This window comes from Pogonomyrmex barbatus, unplaced genomic scaffold, assembly GCF_055798465.1.
Source record: "Pogonomyrmex barbatus isolate J1 unplaced genomic scaffold, ASM5579846v1 scaffold3, whole genome shotgun sequence".
Taxonomy (NCBI): domain Eukaryota; kingdom Metazoa; phylum Arthropoda; class Insecta; order Hymenoptera; family Formicidae; genus Pogonomyrmex; species Pogonomyrmex barbatus.
In genome coordinates this window covers 11,695,232-11,717,481 of record NW_028297127.1, presented here as the reverse complement: position 1 = coordinate 11,717,481, position 22,250 = coordinate 11,695,232, and the positions used below count along the sequence as shown (strand labels likewise).

At 38.1% G+C, this 22,250-nt stretch overlaps 1 protein-coding gene across 6 annotated transcripts in view; it reads left to right on the top strand.

Annotated features, from left to right (window-relative positions):
- The window catches only part of LOC105422558 (Smg6 nonsense mediated mRNA decay factor), a 97,138-nt gene that overhangs the window by 64,226 nt on the left and 10,662 nt on the right, over positions 1-22,250 (top strand). For 5 of the 6 annotated variants that reach the window (XM_011631979.3, XM_089080088.1, XM_089080087.1 and 2 more), the window contains 4 exons: positions 760-863; positions 1,086-1,259; positions 1,729-1,932; positions 20,723-20,885. In XM_011631979.3, the coding sequence (XP_011630281.3) occupies positions 760-863; positions 1,086-1,259; positions 1,729-1,932; positions 20,723-20,885 (645 nt within the window). Of the gene's footprint in view, positions 1-759; positions 864-1,085; positions 1,260-1,728; positions 1,933-8,924; positions 11,577-20,722; positions 20,886-22,250 lie in introns of those variants that run through there. The other variant, XR_016139959.1, reaches the window with a different exon arrangement.

Genomic DNA, 22,250 nt, shown 5'->3' with positions numbered 1-22,250 from the left:
TCCTTGCTCACGGTACACTTACCTCTAAACCTACGTATGTGCAGACGTCAATACGCGTTGCTCATAGTGAATATATTGGTGAGATAGGGCTGATCACGTGGCTGAATAGAATTCATGAGTTTGTCAAAGTTATAGTAAATTCGACTTCAACTTTTTACATTAATGCTGTCTACCAATCTGTAACTATGAAAATTCTCTGTTTTTATTTCTTATTATTTAAATTTAAACAATATTTCACAATATTTGTAACGAAAACGGAAATGAGGCAGATGCGAGTGGCATTATCAGAATTGGCGACGTGACTCATTCACCATTCATTGAAGCAGCAGCATTGTTCATTCATATTTATTCGCTTTCGTATTTTTTCCGGATTTTTTTTTAGGCGCAAGTATAATATTTGTACAATTCGTGTGGAAAATTTCAAAAATGAAAATCTTTATTAGTCATTATTGTATGATTGGAATGAAGAGTGCCATTTTATCACTACCTACATTCGCGTTACGTTATAAAAATTTAATGTCAGACACGATGGATATCGGATCGCCAGAATGCGATCACATTTTATTGATTCTAAACCGTGCAGTATAAACATTTGAGCTCCTTTCGCGATACGTGATATGGATCCTTGTGCGCGTAAATTCAGGACGAATTCGTATGCTTCTGAAAGGGGATCTGATTTGGCACGATCGCAGAACTTTATACGAAAAACATCGATCCTCGTGCATAAAGGATGTACCGGATTTCTACCTTTTATTTCAGACTTGGAACTTGTGAAACTACCGGAAGATATCACGTTGGCCGGATTCACTCCTCTCATGCTGAATCCACAGGATCCTTGCTACGTGGAAAAAACAGAAGATATGGTAATTTACTTTGTTGTATTCTTTGGTTATTACACCGATGTACATATGTGTAACGTATGTGCTTTTATAGTTGATAACGAACTCCAAACAAGTTTAAAACAGAGTATCTCTGAGAAATTTCAAAGTTCCAAAAGGAGTTTTAGTATATATCAGTATTATACCAAGATCTCCGTGCGGTCGCTCAACTTCTATGGGTTGGGTAAACTCATGTTGCGTTTTCAGGAAGTGGCTCAGATGTGCCTCAGGATAAGCAAGATCCTCTTTTTCGGTCAAGTGTTCTTGTGCGGTTTGGAGACACCGGTGCTGAAATTGCAGAAGAGTGAGACCGGTGTCAGTGAATATGTTTCAGTGGTCGAAGCTTCGAGCACAAGTTCGCCGAGTTCGCCGCCGACACAGGTACGTAGTAACTGTCGTAAATCACTGGAAAGAGAATTCTCTCCAAAGAAAACGTGTTCAGCACGTTCTAGAACCTTACGGATCTAATTTTCTAAAAGCGATGGAAGAACGACTGTAATCTATTTTCAAATTATCTTTGGCTGATCTTGGCATGTAATAAAAGAAATGTATATTACGCGAAGGAACGAAAGTCTTTTAAATTTTATAATAAAATTCTAGAGTTATTCCTAGATCATTTTATATATAACATTCATAGTATTTTGTATTCTATATAACTATATAAAATATATATATATATATATAATAAAAATAAATATTGCGTGAAGTATTAATTTAAAAATTGTGTAAACAATGATGAAGGAATAATTGCGAAATATCAAAATAAAAATGAAGAATGAGACTTTCTTGAAAATCCATTTAATCCGATCGCTGCCACGATTCGTTAGCCTCAAAATTAATTTACTTCCAGAGCGACTCGGAATTCCTGGTAGAAAGTTACAGCGAGGGGGAGGACGAGTCGATTTCTACGTTGAGAAGATTACCCTCGTGCGGCAATATGCCCGACGATACGACGGCTCCCGTGGCGGCTGTCGAGATAAGGTCGCTGATCCAGAGGAAAGAGGAACTGGAGAGGTGGCAGCGGAAACAGGATCGGCATCGACAGCGGGTACAGGTGAGTACGGAATACCCTATAACGATACCCTGGCGTACGTAGTCGGGGATGATCTATCGATTTGTCGACACGATAAACGGCGTCGCGATGAGGCGCTATTTATTACACAGTTGTTACGTTGTAATATCCGATTAAACTTGCGCATTAACCGACGAACATTATTGCGCAAAACGGCAGCGATAAATAAACGAAGATGCTATAATCGGCTCGTTACATCGCTATTTGACACATATATAGATAATATATATATGCAAAACTATTATGTTAATGCGCAGGATAAAAAAAATGCTTTCTCTTTACCGTATTCACTTTATTTCACGGCACAGTGAATTTTATAGATTGTTTTTTTTTTATTTTGTAAACCATATAAATTTAATTATCAAGATAAATTTCGATAGCGAAATTATTGGTCATGTAACTCCAAATCGCGAGAATATGCCTGATCTCACATATATTTTCCTTTTCATCCTCTTAAATAAATAAAAAAAAAAAAAAAACGAAATATTCAGTCAAATGCACAGAAAGAATACTTTTGCTGGCAAATCTAAAAATTTAGCTAGATACAAATCTGAAAACGATTTTGTTGGGTCTTCAAAATTATTATACGATGTTCAAATTGATTGTTAGAAGATCAAACATTTTTGCAATATTATCATCATATTTAAGTGTTCTACAAAATAATTTTGATGGGCCAACAAAATTATTTTCAGATCATCTGTATCTGGTCAAATTTTTAGATTTGCCAACAAAAGTGTTTCTTTCCGTGTGACATTAAAAAATTTCTTCGTATTTGATTTATATATCAAGATTTTTTAGGTGTATCAAGCGGAAGATTAATTAATCTCGTGTATAGCAATGCAAATTATTGTTTCGAATAAGCGCATATAAATTCGGATATAGATTCGAAGATTATGCGCTATGAATGGCGTTCGGGCAAGCTCGAGATCGATGAGGAATCTCATCGTTTCCAAATTTAGCTCGCGCCATGCACAATCTTCCGCCGATAGAGACGTTCTCCGCGAATATCGCCGTCGAATGATTGTCTAACCGAGATACTGGTTTAACCACCGCGTATATCATGCATCTCTCCCTTCTGTCCTCCTTCGACTTGTCTTCTTGCCTCGAAAGAGCCAATCGACAAAGTACCGACTAAGCGCATTCATCGTGGCTAAGTCGAACTAAATCAAGAGATTACAGCGTTTGCAAAGTGGAGAGGTGAAGAGAACGCAGCCTCTCTATCTCTCCTTTCCTTCTTTTCCTCCTTCTTTTCGCATTCCTCCACCCCCTGTTGCACCACCCTGCCGTCCTTTTATTTCGAATCGCACGATCTTCTCTCACCGCAGACTCTCTCGCGCAGCACGCAAGCCCGCCGTTTTTATTTACGGCATCGAAACTCCTCCTTTTTGCATATTTATTATCTTATCCCAGCTTCGAGCCGGATTTTGTATGTACTGTGGTCGGCCACGTAGTACTTTCTATCCTTCTCGACGCGATATCTTTTTAAAGAACAAAAAAAAAAAAAGAAGAGAAAAGGGTAGACTGATCAGAAATATTCTGTATATGCGATTGTTTTATTTTTTAATTTAAACTTTTGGCATCTATATAATTTTAAGTTTATGTGTGAATACAAGTATCATATATATCACATATATTTAAATTAATGAAAAAAGTACAGAAACTGAAAAATAATGATCGAGACTAAACATATTAAACAAAAGAAAAAAAAATTAGATATATTTTTTGTTGATTGCAAAATGATATGGCAAAATCCAGGGTGCCTCCTTTTCGAGAAAATCCCAGTTTATCGAGCTTTTCTACCATTCGAAAAGGTGATATAAATTTCTCGCCGTTTCTCGTATCTCTTGAATTTTTCGACCGACGCTTTTATCGGGGAGTGAAACTGGAGGCGAAATACGGATCTCGTTTCGTAACTCTCGGTCGTAGAATTGTTTCGAGGATAAAGTTCGGTGGAAGACCAGTGTGACTCCGCCGAAATAAATAGTCGCGATATCGTAGCCGTCGGTAGTTTGTTCGACAGTACCGATGCAGTTTTATCGTAGGTCGTCTTTCTCCCGATACTCTACTTTTTTGCGCGGATTTTTACACATACGATCGGCTTTTTTCTTTTACAAGATAACGACTACGCTAAAATCGTACTCATAGATCTATATATAGTGAATCGAATTTTTCTTCTCCCGTTTCCCTGATCGAAGATTTCAGAATTTGAAAAAATAACGGAAGTCGCATCGAGAGCATTTTTTCCGAATATTTTTTTATTCTAATTAATGTTTTATTTATTATTGTTAAAATATGCCGAAGTTGCTTAATATAATTTTTTTATTCAATTAAATAAGATTTGAAACAACTATCCGTAAATAGCATAACGATTTATAATCTTCTCTTATCATTTTGATTTTTGTCTTAGAGATCGAAAGTAATTCGCGTAAAATAAAGCTGTCATTTTGGCACATTAATAAATTATTAATCATGAAAGTTGATAAATGATTATCGTTGTTCATAAAAGTTTGTCTTTAGTATTCTTTGGTACTTGTCGCGATTGTGTCTCGAAGAATAGGACGCGACACTTGAGTGGTTCACTGCCTTCCGGCTCGAGCTTCAACCCATGAATGATAACACAATGACCGTGCGTAAACAATAGCGCGCTACTATCAAATGCTATGAAACATCTATATACAAACATCAAGGTCACGTGTCAATCAACTCGTTTTGTTTCGAGAAAGAGGGGGGGAAGAGATTTAATACAATACAAAACTAAAAATATATTTACGCGTCAAATGTTTTGTTCTGCGAAGTTTATTCTGCGCTCTCTATCTGGAAATAAAAAAAATTATTTTTAAATTGATGAAAAATACAAAGTGCAATATTTTCGAATCTGCGCAGACGTCAAAGTTACTGCTCGTAAAATCGAATAATAATAATATTATAACTTACATTCCCTACTTTGATTTTAATCCTAATAAGTATATGAATTGTGCAAAATTTTACTTGTCATGATAAATAAAATATATATATTATGATAAGTAACTGTTGCGTTGATTACGGATTAGGAATACATCATGAGTTATCAATTCACGCATTAAGTACTAGTTGAATAACGAAATGTTTAATGTAAAATAACGCAAAATAGAATATTTTGTTTTTTATATTTAAAGTTATATAATATAGAATATAATATTGAATAAGATGCGAGAAGATTTGTCACATCTGGCGAATAAAAATGAGATTTTAGTGTAACAGAAGCAAAATTGCCGTGTATTGATTAATTCTTGACTGTATCGTGCTATGTCAGAATAAAATTGTCGGCTATTATTTAGTTATTAATAAAACATCATGATTATGGAATAAGTTGACTCTGGATCGAGCTACATTATGTTACTTTTACTAATTAAATACAATTATAATTAATATTATATTTTTATATAACATAATTTCGGTAATCATATGATACAAATTTAACATTTGTACATTTATGATTTGATAAAACCTTCGGTTATTTTGGACTCGTTCGTCGTCATTAATTTTTCTCGTACAAGTCTTTCTTGGCAATGCGACAAGATATATTACGTGATTATACTCCAGTATACCACGCAAAACATCGCACGATCGTTACACGTATCTTCATAATTAATGCACATACGATTGTAATTAACCGCGCTTTTGTGAATGAGTGATATTGTGTGAATAAAAAAACAACAACAAGACAACATAAAATAATTTATTTCTTAATCAGTGTTTACGTAAGTATAATATTTTTATTTTTAGTTAAATTGATCGGTATTGTTTCTCTCTGAATAAAATCAGATACAAATCGGTATTGTTTCTCTCTGAATAAAATCAGATACAAATTTTAAATAATATAAATCTTATATGTGATTTATTTAGAGATTATTCATTAATAATTTGTTTACAAATTGTTTATTTAGCAGCGTGTTTTAGGGAAAAAAAATCAGATTAAATTTAACATTGCTTATTGCTTATAATTTATAATTCAATATTCATTATCAAAGTTCGATGGGAATAATTACATGGTTCATTGAACATTGAAAATCAATCAGACAAATTGGTACGCATTTAAGCACAGGTGCGAACTGAATGCGTGTAATCTATGCAATGTTATCTTTGCCAACTTTGATCACCTGTATAATCCAAAGCTATTATGATCTCGACATTTTCATATCAGGATTTATGACTCTAATTAATTTCCAAAATTCGCCATTAAAATGTCGTATAATGATTGTGGGATATTATCCACCTATCAATATTCTGTTGCTCGATATTCGCAATGAAAATGAGATTGGATGATATAATTTTTTTAAGATGTTATTTTTCTCCTGATACACATATATACATTTTTATACGACATAATTTTTCATGATGACTCGTTATAAGATTCTTCTCTCATCGTTTATTTTATTTTATCTGTTAAAATCCTGTATAATTAATCAATTATGACACTATCTGAAATTCGCGAGTCAATTTTAACGTCTGAATGAACCTACCTTGGAATCTAGAACAATCTTGTTGCATGCGTAACACCTTGGAACCAGTTTTTCCACGGACAACGGTGAACCTGGATTATACCACTCGAGTCGAGTGAATTGCGTTTTGCACATCCCGCAAGCTTTGAATTACCTTAACGCAAATTAGTTCGAGCGAAAAATTACGCTTAATTGGCCGGCGAAATTTCGCGCGTGTCACCATGAGTATTGTAAACCGGTTAAACCGTAAATTCCAGACCGGATTATGTTAGTTCATCTAGAAGCGGGTAAGGTTTTAATTTTACCGTATTTCGGGGCTCCGGTATAATTCGGTTAAGCGTTATTTCGAGGCATATACAGATACCGTTTTCCATCTCCATTATCTCGATGGGCGAGACTCGCAAACAATTCTGATATGTAAACTGCTACTTTTGGCGGAGATTAATTAATTAGTTAATTAATTAACGTACACTTGCTCGCCGCGTTGATTTCATAACGCCCATAATATCGGACTCGAGAACCGTATTGCGATAATTGAATTGGTTACATGAGAAATTATACAACTCTCTCAAATAGAAAATTGGAGGAAATTGTATATTATCGTTTATATGCATCACGTAGATATAAATCACTCGTATACATTATTTATAGATAAAAAAAAATTCCATAATCTCGCGTTTGAATTTGAAAGATGTAATATCGAAAATGGCAATGTATAAATCCTTTTTTCATTTTTGCGGCGATTTCATCTGATTTTCCGTATTGACTCTAATTGCATAATGGTCCAATATAAATAATGGATCGATGCCGTTATCGGTTTCATCATGATGAAGTGAATGATCCATATTTTTAGTCCGTCGATTTCATTTTACGCTCGCATGTGCCGAACGAAAGCGCGACTCTCGACGCATGTTTTGCAAATAGCCACGTTACACAGGACGACTTTTTGCGGAAATTTTTTTTCCCTCCCGGCCGAACAATCAAATTCGCATTTTGTTCGCTGCTCGTCACGTGCTATTGCAATTTTTTTTCCCTCCCGGCGAAGAAGCTGTAAACCCTGTTGGTCACGTCGATTAAAACGATATTTCTCTCTCGTTGGATGGAATGAAAAAAAAAAGAGGGCAATTTATGGAACGTAACAAAAAGTATTCCGAAGAGGCGCTGAATTGGTCCACAGCCTAATCGCCACGGTCGACGATAATAGCATTATCTGAGACTGGCGCGCGCGTCACTGTCGCGTCAGAGGATCGAAATGTATACATCGCGAACTGTAACCAATTAATCCTTTATCTGCATTGCCCGTAGTCTTCGAGGATATTTTCCTTTTACGCACCGCGGCGGCCCGTCATGCTTGGTCGATGAACCATGGACGCACGGATCCAAAATAATATCGCCTTAATGTGTCTTAACTACAGATTTTTTTCGGCGTAGAGAAAACATCGTATTTGAAGATCATCCTTTTCTGGTTCTGCCGAATTTTTTTTTTTTTTTTATCAAGAGAAAGTACGCATTTTTCACATTGTCTTTAACAATCGCTTAAAACGTTTAGAATAATTGTAACGGCAATATTTTATTGTCTTTTTTTTTCTGTTTTTCTGAAAACTAAGAGTTGCCCTTCTATAAATTATTTGGAGTAAAAAAAAGTTTCCTCCTTTAATACTGCAAGACTCGATTAAAATCGAGATAAACTTGTTTGATACGTGAAAAAGCAGAAAGGGAAGTACGATGTACTGATGTAGAGTTTATATACTGTTTAGAGAAATGGAGTGGACTAGATCTACATATATATATATGTAACAAGCACTCGCCGCGTCTGTGTCTCTGTTGAAATATCGAACGGGTTCGCTTCTCGTTGCGGTCGGACGACGAAGATGACCAGGCGCGATCTACGGGAAAAAGAACGGAAAGAAGCGCACGGCGCGATTGCAAGGGCCGAGCTAACGGTAACGCACCGTGATACGAAGGATGCTGCAAGAAGCGATTCATTTCCTCGAGACATTTTTTGGCCGCATACATTGGCTCTACGCGTACTGAATAATCCATAGGCTCGAGGCTGCGCCTTAATTTCCATCGCGAGATTGATGTAATATCGGGACGGCTTGTTTCAGAACCGGATTCAATTTCCTTTTAAACGATTTTTCGAAATTAAGAGGAAGGTGTACCGTAGCATACGTTAATATTTAAATTAATCAAAACCGCAATTTAAAAAAAAGCAAAAGCGGGAGAGAGAGAGAGAGAGAGAGAGAGAGAGAGAGAGAGAGAGAAGGGGGAAAGAAATATAATGCATATTGAATACCCTAAATAATAATTTAAATGATGAAGTTTGAAATTTTTTAATTGGAGTTTGCTTTATACACGCGACTTTCGCACGTGCGCAAAGACGAAATAATGATGAAATAATTGCTTGTCCGCTCAACTGAAGTGCTATTCATTTATTACGATCCCTCGTATTATTATATACGCATCAATATTCTTGCGAATCTTTCGTTCCAGGCGTAACTCGTACTTGCAAGTACACGCCGATCTCGGGTATCTAAACTGGCTCTGCGAGAGTAAGGAGGTAGAAAACGGCTTCAACGACCTCTTAACACGCCATTCGCTCCTCTGCGCCGAGCTTCTATTTAAAGGTTTATTATGCCAATTAAATCCGCTTCATATACGGTGAGTTCAAGTGCTCGCCGCAGATGCGAAGGTTATCTTGGAATCTCCATCTTCTGCCGTTTCTTCTGAGCGCACCCTCGAACCGCCGCCCCTTTCTTTTCTCGGTATTTCTGTTATTAGATCGCGTACATTCATAAGATTATGTCCGGTTTTCTAGCATGAATAAACGAACAATCGGCCTGAGATCTGAGATCGAAGATCTCTTACTTCCTTTACTGAACGATATGAAGACATTTTGCTTTTTAAATATTGACTCTTATGTGTGTGTTATCTTATTACTATTGCAGCAAAATTTAGGATGGCGTGATATAAAAAGTTTTTTTTTTATTTATATTGTGATAATTTAAAGAATTGAAGAACAGCTGCATTAAAGAACAGCTTTGCTAAAATATTTAAAAATTTGATCTGATTTGATGAAAAATAATTTTGTCAAAATCGAAGTATTTATTTAGGACATCCAAATTGCTTTCTAGAATATAAAAAATTTTTGCAATATTGTTTTCATGCTTAAGCATCTTATGTAATAATTTTGATGTGCAACAAAATTATTTTCAGATCTGTATTCTTTCCATATGCAATTACGCTGTGTATCGCTGTTATGCATGTTAGAAGAACTACGAGAATAACATGAAAAATAATAATATATTCACAATGTGCAAAGAAAATTTCGATCGCGAGAATTATCGGAATTGTTGGCCAAACTAAATCTATTGTTATAAAAAATGGAGTTAAAAAAATAACTATCGAAGATCATTTTGAAGAATTTGATAACTTGATATCATCCATTATATATGACTTTCTGTTACAAGCTTAAATTAGAAAAATATGAAAGCAAGTGAAATATTACAAAATTATTATTGACGAATCTTTTATGGATTATTTTGTATATTGTGTCAAAATTTTGCAAGATTTTTAATAAAACTTTATTCCGTGTGTATTCTGCATGTTTTAAGTTTGCCTTCGGTGATGAAATGCGAAGGAGATGGTCAAAAAATTTCAACTCGCGTGCTTCAAAAAAAATCATCAGACGATTTCTCACGCTCATGACGTTAGTCCTCCAGCAGATGGCCGCATTCTTCTTGGTTTCGTTTCCTTTCCTATTCGTCCTGTAGTTCGAATGTTTGCGCAATTTCTACACTTCTTGAAGAGAAAATGTGCATTATCGTGTACCTAAACAGCCCCTAATTTACCTGCCATAATTAAGACTGTTCTGCAAAATTGGTATGCAAAATTTTCATTTAGTCCTCTGCGTGGATCATCGTGTTTTTTCTGCGTTCTTGCGTGCACGTGTAAATCTTGTATACAAATTAATAGCTCGATGTTCTCCCGGGCTACGAACGAGCGAAAATTGCGAAGATAATTTCTACGAACTGCTTCCATTTACTCGTAAACTACTCAAATTATGTGGCCGCATAAAATTTTGCCCTCCGTGATACTGCATTTAATTTCTACAATATTTTTAAGCATTTATTTCTGCTCGTTTTTTACTATCATTAATGTGTCAATAATATAACTGTATGAGAACGTGTATAGAATTACAACACATATATTTTTAGTTTTTTCTTTTATGAATGTTCAAACATCTGTCTTTTATTTCCTGTATTCAAGTGATTAGATCTAAGAAAACAAAAGTAGTTTTCATGTTTTATAGCTTAAAATGTTCATTTTCTGATTTTATTCTCATTTACTCTTATCTTTTTGCTCTTTTTAAATTTGCAATTATTGATGAAAGTGGCATGATCCAGCCAAGATTAATGCATTCCCGCTATTATTAGTTGTGTAAGTAATAGTTAAAACGGAAATTACGTTCTAATTTTAATTATTGTTTGACATTTACGTTTATTTGTGATGTCTTACTCGTGATATCTAATCTTTATGTGAGACTTTATATACAGAAGTTAAGTCCCTATATATTATTCTGAAAGTTCTCTTACGCAAGAGATTGTCCTGTGGGAAATAGCAAGATACATGTTTGAAATTAATCATTATTATTCTACGAGTAGTCGTACTCCCAAGATGCTCCTACAATACTATAAAGTCCTTGAAATTAACAAGCTGATTCACAAAGATATAACATAGTTTTCTTGAGATGCCTGAGGTTAAATGACGAATAAAAAGGTTTATTTGCATATATTTCTACGATTTTGGACATACATATAACATTTTATAGATAAGGATTATTCCTTCGGTGCTTATTATCGTGGACAGTTTGCACAGGACGCTTTGAAATCAGTGGTACAAATGACGTTGATGACGGTGCGTTTTGCTAAGGAGATAATATTTTATTTCTTACGAGATTTGCGCAGCTAATGGGAGCCCGAAGATCCGTTTGCGACAAACGGTCGATAAAAAGCATGATTAAACCGAAAAGCAATTACGTTTTATGGGCATGCATCTGCTACCGATGGCGAGACGTAGGGGGAGAATGAGAAGAAGGAAGATGAGGACGACAGGCACAAAGACGATGAAGAGAAAAGGCGTCAAGTAAGAGTAAAGTGAACTCTAGTAGCTAATTACTTTAAAGCAATTATCCTCTCTTGGCGCCGCTCCAAGCGGTCGCTACATAGCCAGTTACTATAGCAGCATGACTTCGTTTGAGCATCTTTAGGGATTTACGCTTTTTATAACACCGTTCTTATCAAATTCAACGGCGGAGGCGAAATCTGTCGGGAAAGAATCTTTTTGTCTTTATTTGCCTCGAAATTGCTACTTAAACTAATAAGAGTCTTGTAGATAATCAGAATAAGTCGATGTTTTATCACTTTGAATTTTAAGACATAATTACTTGAAAGTTTCCAGATTGTGTGAAGAACAAAAAATTCGACAGTTGAGAATTTGCTATAAATTTTATTTATTACTCAATTTTTTAACTCAATTTTATTTATTATAATATTGACGTTTCTCTCTCTCTCTCTCTCTCTCTCTCTCTTTCTCTCTTTCTCTCTCGTTTTTTTTGTCTCGAATCGATTTTTTATTAGCGCTGTCGCTAAAAGCAACATTGATGCAAAGAACCTTTGATTGGCACTTACTTTCCTTCATCGACAGCATCTCGTTCATTCACAACAAGTCGGATTGGCGTTTCGTTATCACATCAAATATATGAACCGCAACGAGACTTCATATCGCTGTCCAATTAATTAGCCGGGTCGACGGCAAGGGGCAACAATTGGCGTATTGGTGTCGACGATGGTAACGGCCTGGACGTTTTGACGTCCACCATTGTTGTCGGTACCCTATGTTGTTAGTAGCCGTAGGGCATTGAGGTTGTATTGTGGTTGGGAGATGGAGGGGTTTCGTGAACGTTTCATCGTCGTTGGACGGGGAGGGTGGTACCAATCGATATCTCTCGCGTATTCTCCGCATAATGGTTAATTTATCGTGCATTCGGCGGCGATTCCGCGGCAGAATCGTTTAGGCAGCGAGGCCCGGGCAACGGCTGGAATACAAATGGCGGCGCGATTGCCATGTAAAATGCATGCGAGACACGGTTTTCGGTCGGAATGTTATTCCACGGCGGTCAAATGAGATCGTTAATAAACGATTCGCTTTATTGTGATTTACGCCGTTTGCTCTCGTTACTTTCTCCGCATATAGACTAACGACGCGCGCGTCCCATTCCGCGCGCGCGCGCGCGCGCGCGCGCGCGCGCGCGCGTGTGTGTGTGTGTGTGTGTGTGTGTGTGTGTGTGTGTGTACGTAACGGCATACGCGTATGAATAAATTATATTTATCAGAGAAATAAATCCCACTGAACGTACGGCAACGAGACAGACACCTGTCGTGACGTTCCCTCGCTCGTTCCTCTTACGCGGGAAATCCGTTTCCCGCTGGGCGAACTTATATTTCACCCTGCGCGCGGCTCGACGGGGTGCACGTCCCGAATTTCATCTCGCAGTACGGACGTAAAACGTTTCGGACGTCCGCGAAATTCCACGTTGTCTTTTTTATATTCGTTTCGTAGGACCACTCGTTGGCACTCCTCGGCGTGGTACAGCTCGATTATTTTATTTTTGATTATTAATAATGCAGTTAAATTTATTTAAGTGTCTTGCACTGTGAGAAGTTAATACTCTACTTGATATATTACCAATGTATTAAATAAATAAGTTACGTTTAACAATGTCTATTAACAATTTTGCTTACCTTATTAGAATATGTATATAAATTGAACATACGTAATTCTTTACTCGATTAAACGTAATAATCATGTTAGCATAATCATAATATAATCTATTATTAATGTTTAAATTGTCGACATCTTACTCAAAGTTTAGACAACAACAGAACAAGATATCCGTAAAAATTTAAACTGTAAAAAAAAAAATCATCTTTTATCCGTGTATATGGTGCTTATTTTAGGGATGTCCTTGTTCTTGTCCTCTCTAAAACCTTCCGCTCCTATTTTCGCGTTTGTTGCATAAAGATGTATATCCAGGCGAGGATATGGCCGAGTGTCGGTCTACATATTCAAACATTTATGGTCGAGATATTACGAGAGTCGACAGTCTCGCGGGAATCACCACGCGGTCAGACTTCACCCTCGTCACATCACTCGCAGACTCGAGATAACATTTTCTCGGCTCCCATCCCTTCCTCCGATTCGAACTCTAAGGGGTCTGTCGCCGACGAGAAGGACATTGTATACCCATTGTCCCCCGACACTGGCGCGGTAATGGCTGTTCCCCGTTCCCGCGAGAGGACAGATCTTTAATTTCTGTGATATTAGGGAACACGTTCCTTTCCCCAGAGTGTCGTAGCCATTGCCAAAAGTGCGCTCCGCGCAAATCTACCATGAAATGAATAATGTTGCTAATGTCAAATGACTCGTCAAAGGTCAGTATCGTTAAGCGGTTTCTATAACGTATCATTGACATTATTTACATTTCTTCCGATATATTTAAAAACTCGTCGAAATTTTTGTCATACTTCATCGTATACACAGAAAATAGTAAAGTTTTGTATGAAAGTCCTACGTTTACACGCGTAGTTTTATCATATGCAATTGAATTGCATTTTATCTTATCGCGAGGAAAAGGTCAGCCAGAGTAAGAATCTTCCACTTTCGATCGATAAATAGTGGTGGTTTGCCCTTTAAAATACCGAAGGCCAGAAATAAAAATATAATACATAAAACTCTGATGTACTTCCACTTCATATGGCACGAATATCCTGGTTTCGACATTTCCCTCTCTTTCTGTTATTTCTCTTTCTGTCTTCGTCGCGATTCCTTTTTTTCTTTCGAGGAGGAAAGGGCTTTTCGTCTCTAGACGACAGCTTTCGAGCCGCTTGGCATCTACGACATCGTCTCCACTTGTATAACATAGGCGACAATTTACTTTACCATCTCGTCGCCCCGGAGGCGAGAATTTCCTTCCGATTCGCCGTGTTCGCGCTCCACGGAAGGTTGACATTTCTCGCCTCGGCTCGTTCTCTGGCGTTTCTGTATCGATGCCGATGACGTGCACATTGCAGGATCTTCCGTACTTCTCCAGCTTTCAATTTATTTTCCGTTCCTCGTCGACGGCGGTAGAAATATCTGAGGAATGCGCCCGACGACGCGTCGCTTTGAAAATCGAAAAGCGAGTACCACTTCTCGTCGTTTCTATTAGTTCAGTCATTGACAGTGTAAACAGACTCTCTTTTGCTTTTTCTTTTTGATTGCACTTCGACCTGTTCTCTCTCTCTCTCTCTTCCTCGCCTTTTCGCTTTTCTTTCTTCGAAGACAAGGAGACAGGAGGAGACAAGCGAAAAAAAGAAAAAAAATTCGTGTAGTTCGTGACAATGTCAATGTTTGCGTCGTTGCAACGAGGTACTCTCGGTGTAGTTAAAGCCGAGAGTCTGCGGGTTGCAAAGGAAGCACAGGTACACGTTGAAGATTTGCATAGCTGCTCGTTTTTCGCGGATATATTACTTCGATAAACTTTTCTTATCAAGCTTGATCCGAAATGAAAACATTTATTTTTAATTGGGATAATTTTTAATGCTTCTTTTTATCCTCCCATTTCATCAATAATATAAAAATAAAAAGAATGACTTAAATTAATTACGATCTATAATGTATTTTCCTACAGGATCGAACGAAGTCAAAGAATATCCAAGAAAGTTCTGGACTTACATTCGAACTTATATTTGGCTAATATTATATTTAAAAGATTTCGGGATAAAACTGAAGTAATATAATTTGTAAGAGAAATCCACTTTAGATACGACTTTATAAGTAGACTTCGTAAACTCTTAAACTTAATCTTTAAATATAAAATCTAAAAATGGATCTTGCAAATTATGGCTTTATTCATTCTGTTTTTATAAAACTTTCATTAATATACTGGCAATAATCTTTAAAACTGATGAATTTATCGCACGCGTGCACAAATTGCAGCGGTTACATTAAGTCGCGAAAATCTCTCCGCGATTTACTGGAGGTCGCCATTTGTTCCCGTAACAGGTCCCGAGAACTTAATAAAAGCTGAAGAGATAACCGGCCGCTGTCGCAGGCAATTCTTATACGTGGGAGTGTTTTATACGAAGGGGTAAAGCAATCCGATTTAGGAGTGCCATTACGAACGCATGGCGGGGTTGTAGATCGCCATCGTTGGTTACATTTATGAATGCGATTCCTCGTAATATATCGCCCGTGTAACCCGGCTCACGCTAATTCCATTGGGGTAAAGTAACCAATAAAATCAGGATAGATTTATATCTTTCTTTTTTTTGTCCTCATCGTGTGGGAATCGCGGCGCTACCTTCGCTTTCGCTCGGCTTAAATTTGTTTTAATTTTCCTTGTTATACTTTTCATCATCATTATTTCTCGTTTTCCAGTTTCCGCGCGCCTTAATGGCGGCATGTGAACGTACACGCGTGCGATTTTCACGGATTCTCCCGGGACATTACGGAAAACTTGGCCGCCGACTCGTTATCTATTTCGCGGCGATCGCTGTGGTGTACGCGTAACGAGTTTTCCATGCAAATGAGGTCTCGTGTAGTGAATTAGCGTTTATTATAGAGTGTGCGGAAGAAGTTTAATTATCGGTATCGTGGAAGGGAAATTATCGGCCTCGGAGAGACGCGCGCGTACGCGTACGCGCTCGTACATCCGAAAGCCGAGCGAGATATTCATAGTATATGTGCGCTATCGGCGACGAATCCATAACTCGCGGGCAGGAGGCCGGAATGCTTTCGCGAAATCGTATACGCGGGTAGAATGGGCGGTTTAGATCGTATCGTTCGCGATTTACCGCGGCACTCCGGATTCCTCCTTGTCGGCTCGGCGTTCGTTGACGCGCGCCGCTCTCGCGAGCCCGGCCACGTGGTAACGTCCGGCCGAGTCGGTCAATAAAATCACCGCGACCATCGGCGCGCCGCCTCCCTTATAGGAAAACGTCTTAACCCTCGGTGTAACGCGAGAATTATGCGGAGCAGAGTTGCGAGACCAGGACCGAACGCACGTCCACGCCTGCACCTGCGCGCAAGTCGACTCTCTCTCTCTCTCTCTCTCTCTCTCTTTCTCTCTCTCTTTGCCGTGATCTCTCTCCTCTCCCCCTGTCTCTTTTCCTCTCCCGACCGGTCAGGTTTGTGGATAATTGAAACGATAACGATTACGATGTAACAGATGTAACGATTATAGAGCAACAGATATATAGAGCCGATCGTTCGCGACTAGTGAGGTTGGGTATTTGCCTGATTTATAGGAACGTAATACACACGATGGGCGTACGACGCATGTAATGGTTCAGCTTAGTTTATTAGGAATGACTTTCGTGTTTTACGGAAGACATCGACTTCTGTTCTTTCAGAGCTGTCCTATATGTTACAGTCTTTTTATTTTTGTTATTATTATCACTATTATCAAGAATGGGCTTTTTACTCTACTATTTCCATCGCTTTTTCTATGTGCAAATTAAGTTTATTATAATTATCAAAAATTATTAGATTATTTTTATAATCGTTATAAATAGTTTATTATTAAACACTCATCATCTTTATTATGTATATAATTATGATAATAAATCTCTGTAATATATAAATACTCTTGGCTACTCTTTCTGCATATAAATTAAGTTATTATAATTATCAGAAATTATCAGATTATTATTATAATTGTTGTAAATAACTTATTAAATACTTATTACTTTAATGTATATAATTATTCATGGTAACAGATATCTATGATAAATTCTTGATCGATTTTTTATGTGCAAAGTAAGTTATTATAATTACTGAAAATTATCAGATTATTATCATAATGGCTTATTATTAGGTACTCATTATCTTGGAACGTACATAATTATTTATGATTCTTGATATAACGTATATTTAGAATGTATAATGAATTTGATTTTATTTCTTTTCTTTCTCAAAAGTACCGTACTCAACTTGTAGATATATTCAATTTGCTCGTTACGCGATGTTATATCAGAACCATGAACGTTGATACCTATCGAGCGTACTTTTCCGGTCGACGATATATTATTCAGAAGCAACTTTGAAGAAATGTTCTATGTAGGCAGTTCTTATCCGAATCTAATATTCCCCTATCTCCTCGTGCACTTTTATCGCGTTTTATTTATTCAATATTTGATCGGAAATAGAGTCCTCCCTCTTCCCTTTATTCTAATCTACTTATAGAAGACCGTCTCAGTTTCACAGAGGATTCTTCGCGAGATCGATTCGAATTACGAGCGAATTACAATCCAATGACATTTCAGCAGCGGTGCATATTTAGATATATGTAAAACTTTATTATTAGAATTTAGTGAATTTGAATAAATTTACATAATAAGATGTGGTCTAATAGCATCTTATGTCAAAGAAACACCAGCCGTAAGCTGCTCGATCGACTCCTTCGCGCGGTTTTCGAACAATTCAGACACGATTCCGTCTTCCTCTTCTGTCCGATCAGAAAAGTTTTGTTCTACGCTCGAGCACGCGCGCACGTTCTTAGCTCGCCGGACGCCGGACGAACCTGCGAGCCTCGTCTTCGACGGTTACCAGGTACGTTTCCGCGAGTGTTGCGCATTTACAATGTTGTTACGGGGTGCGGGCCCGCTCGACCGTGTGAAGGCCCGTGTCGGTGTGCGCTTAATATGCGCGCGGGCATAGGGGCCGCGATGCGTGATTCAACGAGGGTTCTCACGAGCACAGGCCGGGCTCCTCTTGGCCGAGGTGCGAGGCGCGAGGTGCGAGGAACGAGCAGGCCCACGGAGAGGAGGAAAAAAAAAAGGTGACGAGAACGAGGTGGATGGAGAAGGAGAGTGGGTAGAAGGGTGGGAGGGAGACGGCGAGCGTGGTGCTATATGTTTTGCGGGAATGCGCAACGGTACACGCCACATCGTTTAGGAATTCACGAATACTTTAAACGGGAGTAAATTCCTCGACTTTTTACGTCGCTGTCGCACGCATGGTGCGCCATAACGAGAGGCGAGGCGTGCTGCGAGCCGAGAGGGAAGCGTCCGATAATTCGAGAGGAACGCTCACGGACGCCGCGGACGCGGCCGTTCATCTCTCGCGATGATGCAACGACGGGATAGCGCCCGTAAATTACTATGTGAAGTGGGAGGGAAAAAAAAAAAAAAAGAAAATCTCGAACACGTCGTTTCCATCGTGATAAATTTTCACGCGATGGTTTTGTGTGCCGACTCATTTTCGCTTAGGTATCTATATTTCTGGAACGTCAGTCTTCCCGACTTATATGCATATATATTCGAAATGAATTCTCAGAAAGATATACCTAAATCATCGAGGGAGTTTATGTTATAATAACTCAATCTCGAATACCCACGTCACAAACCTGGTCGAAAAGGCGAATAGGCAATCCTGTCGGCTATTTATTAAGTCTTTGCAAAACGGGAACCGCGAGTAACATGTCAGCGGAGACGAGAATAGAGATCGAAATCTCGCCGACACGTGTATGACATTTGCACATCGGCATGATGTGGTTTGACATGGCTGCGCTTGGCGACGACGTCACGTGTGCACGATCTCTAGCTTTGCATTCCGTTCGCGTACACCCGCAAGCAATTAGGTTTATCTTCGGATTCCTCGCATGCTTTTCGTCGACTCGTGCGACGTGCCATCGCATCGACGAAATCATATCCTAGAGATTCTTCAAATTGGATAATTCTCGACGTACCACTGTGACTGTATCGTTTTAAGAGACTTTTTTTATGAAGCTTTCAAAAATTTAAATGTTGAACATGAAAAGGGAGAAAGAGACGAGAGAAGGGGGAAAATTGTACATGTATGTTACATGTGATTTAATTTATTTAAAATTTATTTATTGGAAGAAAAACATTTTTATAAATTATATCTGCAAATTTAGAAGGTTGTTGGAAAATAACTTTGCAAGAATATATATTGATATTTGGATAGATTTATAATATTGAATATTGAAGATACCATTGAATTTTACACACACACACACACACACACACACACACACACATTCGATGGACTGGATTTTTACTTTTATCTCTTTTCGTATTCCTTAAGTTATTACTACATTTTTAATTCAGTTAGCAAATTGCTTTTAAATAGTAATCAGTATATCATAAAGAATGTGGAAAAAAAATAGAAAGTGAGAAGATTCACGGATTCTAAAATATTCAATAGCTATTTTTGCATATATTATTCTACTTGAAAATCGTAGACAGCGGTAAACATCTTAAATCGTCACTCAGGATATGTTAACGAATTGAGATAACACATGTACCGAATTGCTTTGCTGAATTTTAATGAAGCGGCTTGAGTGTCTTGAAACTAGCTTCTCTCGTTATCGAATGCAATCGCCATGTTTTTGAACAAATGAATTCGAGGTCAATTATATGTATTGATCATCGTCCTTCTCTCTTGCCGAAACAATATTAGAGGCCTCATTATAGCCTGTAGCTTCTGTTACGACAATAGCCACTTGGCATTCACGTTATATTGCCGAGTCGATATTGTTCAGTGTGCGCCACTACTTCTCTTGAGAAGCACCATCCGCATACGTGGGATTCAATTGGAAGATAATGCGTCTTCCACTGCATCTTACGCTGCACGCACACGCGCCCGTCTCTTTTCTTTCTTTCTTTCTCCCTCTCTTTTTGTTTCTCTCTCAATGGAAGGTGCATGTAATGCGCATGGAGATGCGGCGCGTTTCTCCGATGAGAAGAAGAATCGCAAAGATGGGTGCAGATTGAGACGATTACTCAACTACAAAATTCGATTGGCTATTTAATTTTAAAAAGATTTGATTTTCATTATAACGGAGAATTCTGATGAAATTTACAATTGTAAAAGAGGAAAGAGAATATCATTACTATTCTAATATTGTTTTTTTTAATTATGACTAATAATGTCATTAATTACAGTAGCATTTTAGAGGTATGTTTTTGTAATATTAATTTTAATTTTTGCTTCATTCATCAGCCATATTTTATATATATATATATATATATATATATATATATATATATAAAAAACCTCTCTCACATATATATATATATATATATATATATGTTTTTATAAATACATTTTCTCTTTTCGATTGTCGTGAAAAAGGCGACATTATTCAAGTCCTGCATTAATATTTTGCAATTTATTTACATATATATTTAAAATATGTATGTATATCTATGCATTTGTATGTTTAGGCAATTTTGCAAAAGTCCTCGGTATCGGTAGAGATCGAGGTAAGACCAAGACAATTGGTGCCAGACACGAACTGCTTCATCGACTACCTACCGCAGCTGCAAATCATCGCGAGAGCCACTTCCGGTGCGCAGCCAATCTACACTCTCATGGTGCCACTTGTCGGTAAGTGAAAACAAAAGTTAACATATTATTAGCGCGAAAGAAGGATCGACACATGCTTGGCCTCCGACCTCGTCCATCATTTTTTTGATCGAAGATCGTCGGTTATCTCGGAGAGAAGATGGATGCTGCAATAATATTGTTTAGATTAATATCTCTTTTCCTTTCTTCAAAAAACCGCGTATCTGCGAAATAACGATACCGATGAATAACGAGAAAATCTTTCTATCTTTATAACCGTCATTTATTTATATCAAATGAACAAAAATAAAGGAGAATCTCAGTTTGTCGTAAACTTGACTCTATCTCATCGCCATGCTATTTCGTTTATCTCGTAAAAATCATCTATCTCAAAGATTGGAAACATCTCGCCATTGCGAAACGATCCTCATTGAACGTAAAATCGTAATCTTTGGGAAGAAAATCGAATATCTCGATTGTCATAAAATCCTCATAACTTTTTTTGAAATCGCCTACGACATGCCGGAAATCTACAGGATCTCGATAGGGGAATTCCTGTTTTTACATATAGATTAAATTGCCTCCATCTTTTCGGTCGTCAGCGTGTACAGTTAAATCAGTTATTATAGCACTTTAATCATCTATCGGCGCATCGAACGTATCTGTGAAATATCTGAAAATATCGTACAATGACCAAACACACCTTCCCGAGGATTGTGTCCAGATAATGTCATCGAAGAGAAATGACGCGACCAGTCGGAGGTCGCGTCTCGGGTCAAAGCAATCGCCGGTGCGCAAACACACTCGATTCGCCTTGTCTCCCGACAGTTAAGGCGCTGTGGAGTCGCCGACGATCGTCTATCCGTTGATCCCTAGCGGAGAATAGTTCATTAGGTCATCGTCATTACGCGTCACTTGTCGCACAACTTTCCAGTCCCCTCGCTCCCCCCGGCCCCCCCCCGGCTCCCGTGAGAATGGATTGTCCCATATATACGCTATGCGCGAGACGCTTTGTCCAATCGGCGGGAGCCGTTTGCCAGATCGAACTCCGACGGTCATTAACGGCGCTTGCGTCAGCTCCCAGTCACTCTCTTTCGACGGCGGAGGATGATGACACCGAGGAATGCGAACCGCCGTCAATTCCTCCGCTCCAATTAGCGTTGAGCAATTCCTCTCTCTCTCTCTCTCTCTCTCTCTCTCTCGAGAGAGAGAGAGAGAGAGAGAGCCGTTGATCAGTCGCATGCATTGTCGGAGCGCGGTTTCCTTTAACGGTTCCACATTGAGATACGACCTGAACGAAATCACAATCTCGAGTCATCGTCGCGCTCGAGCAGTTAAATCCGTAGCACCTTGCTAACAGCGTACCGACTTGGAGCCACACATTGCGTTTCCCGCTATGGGGATATA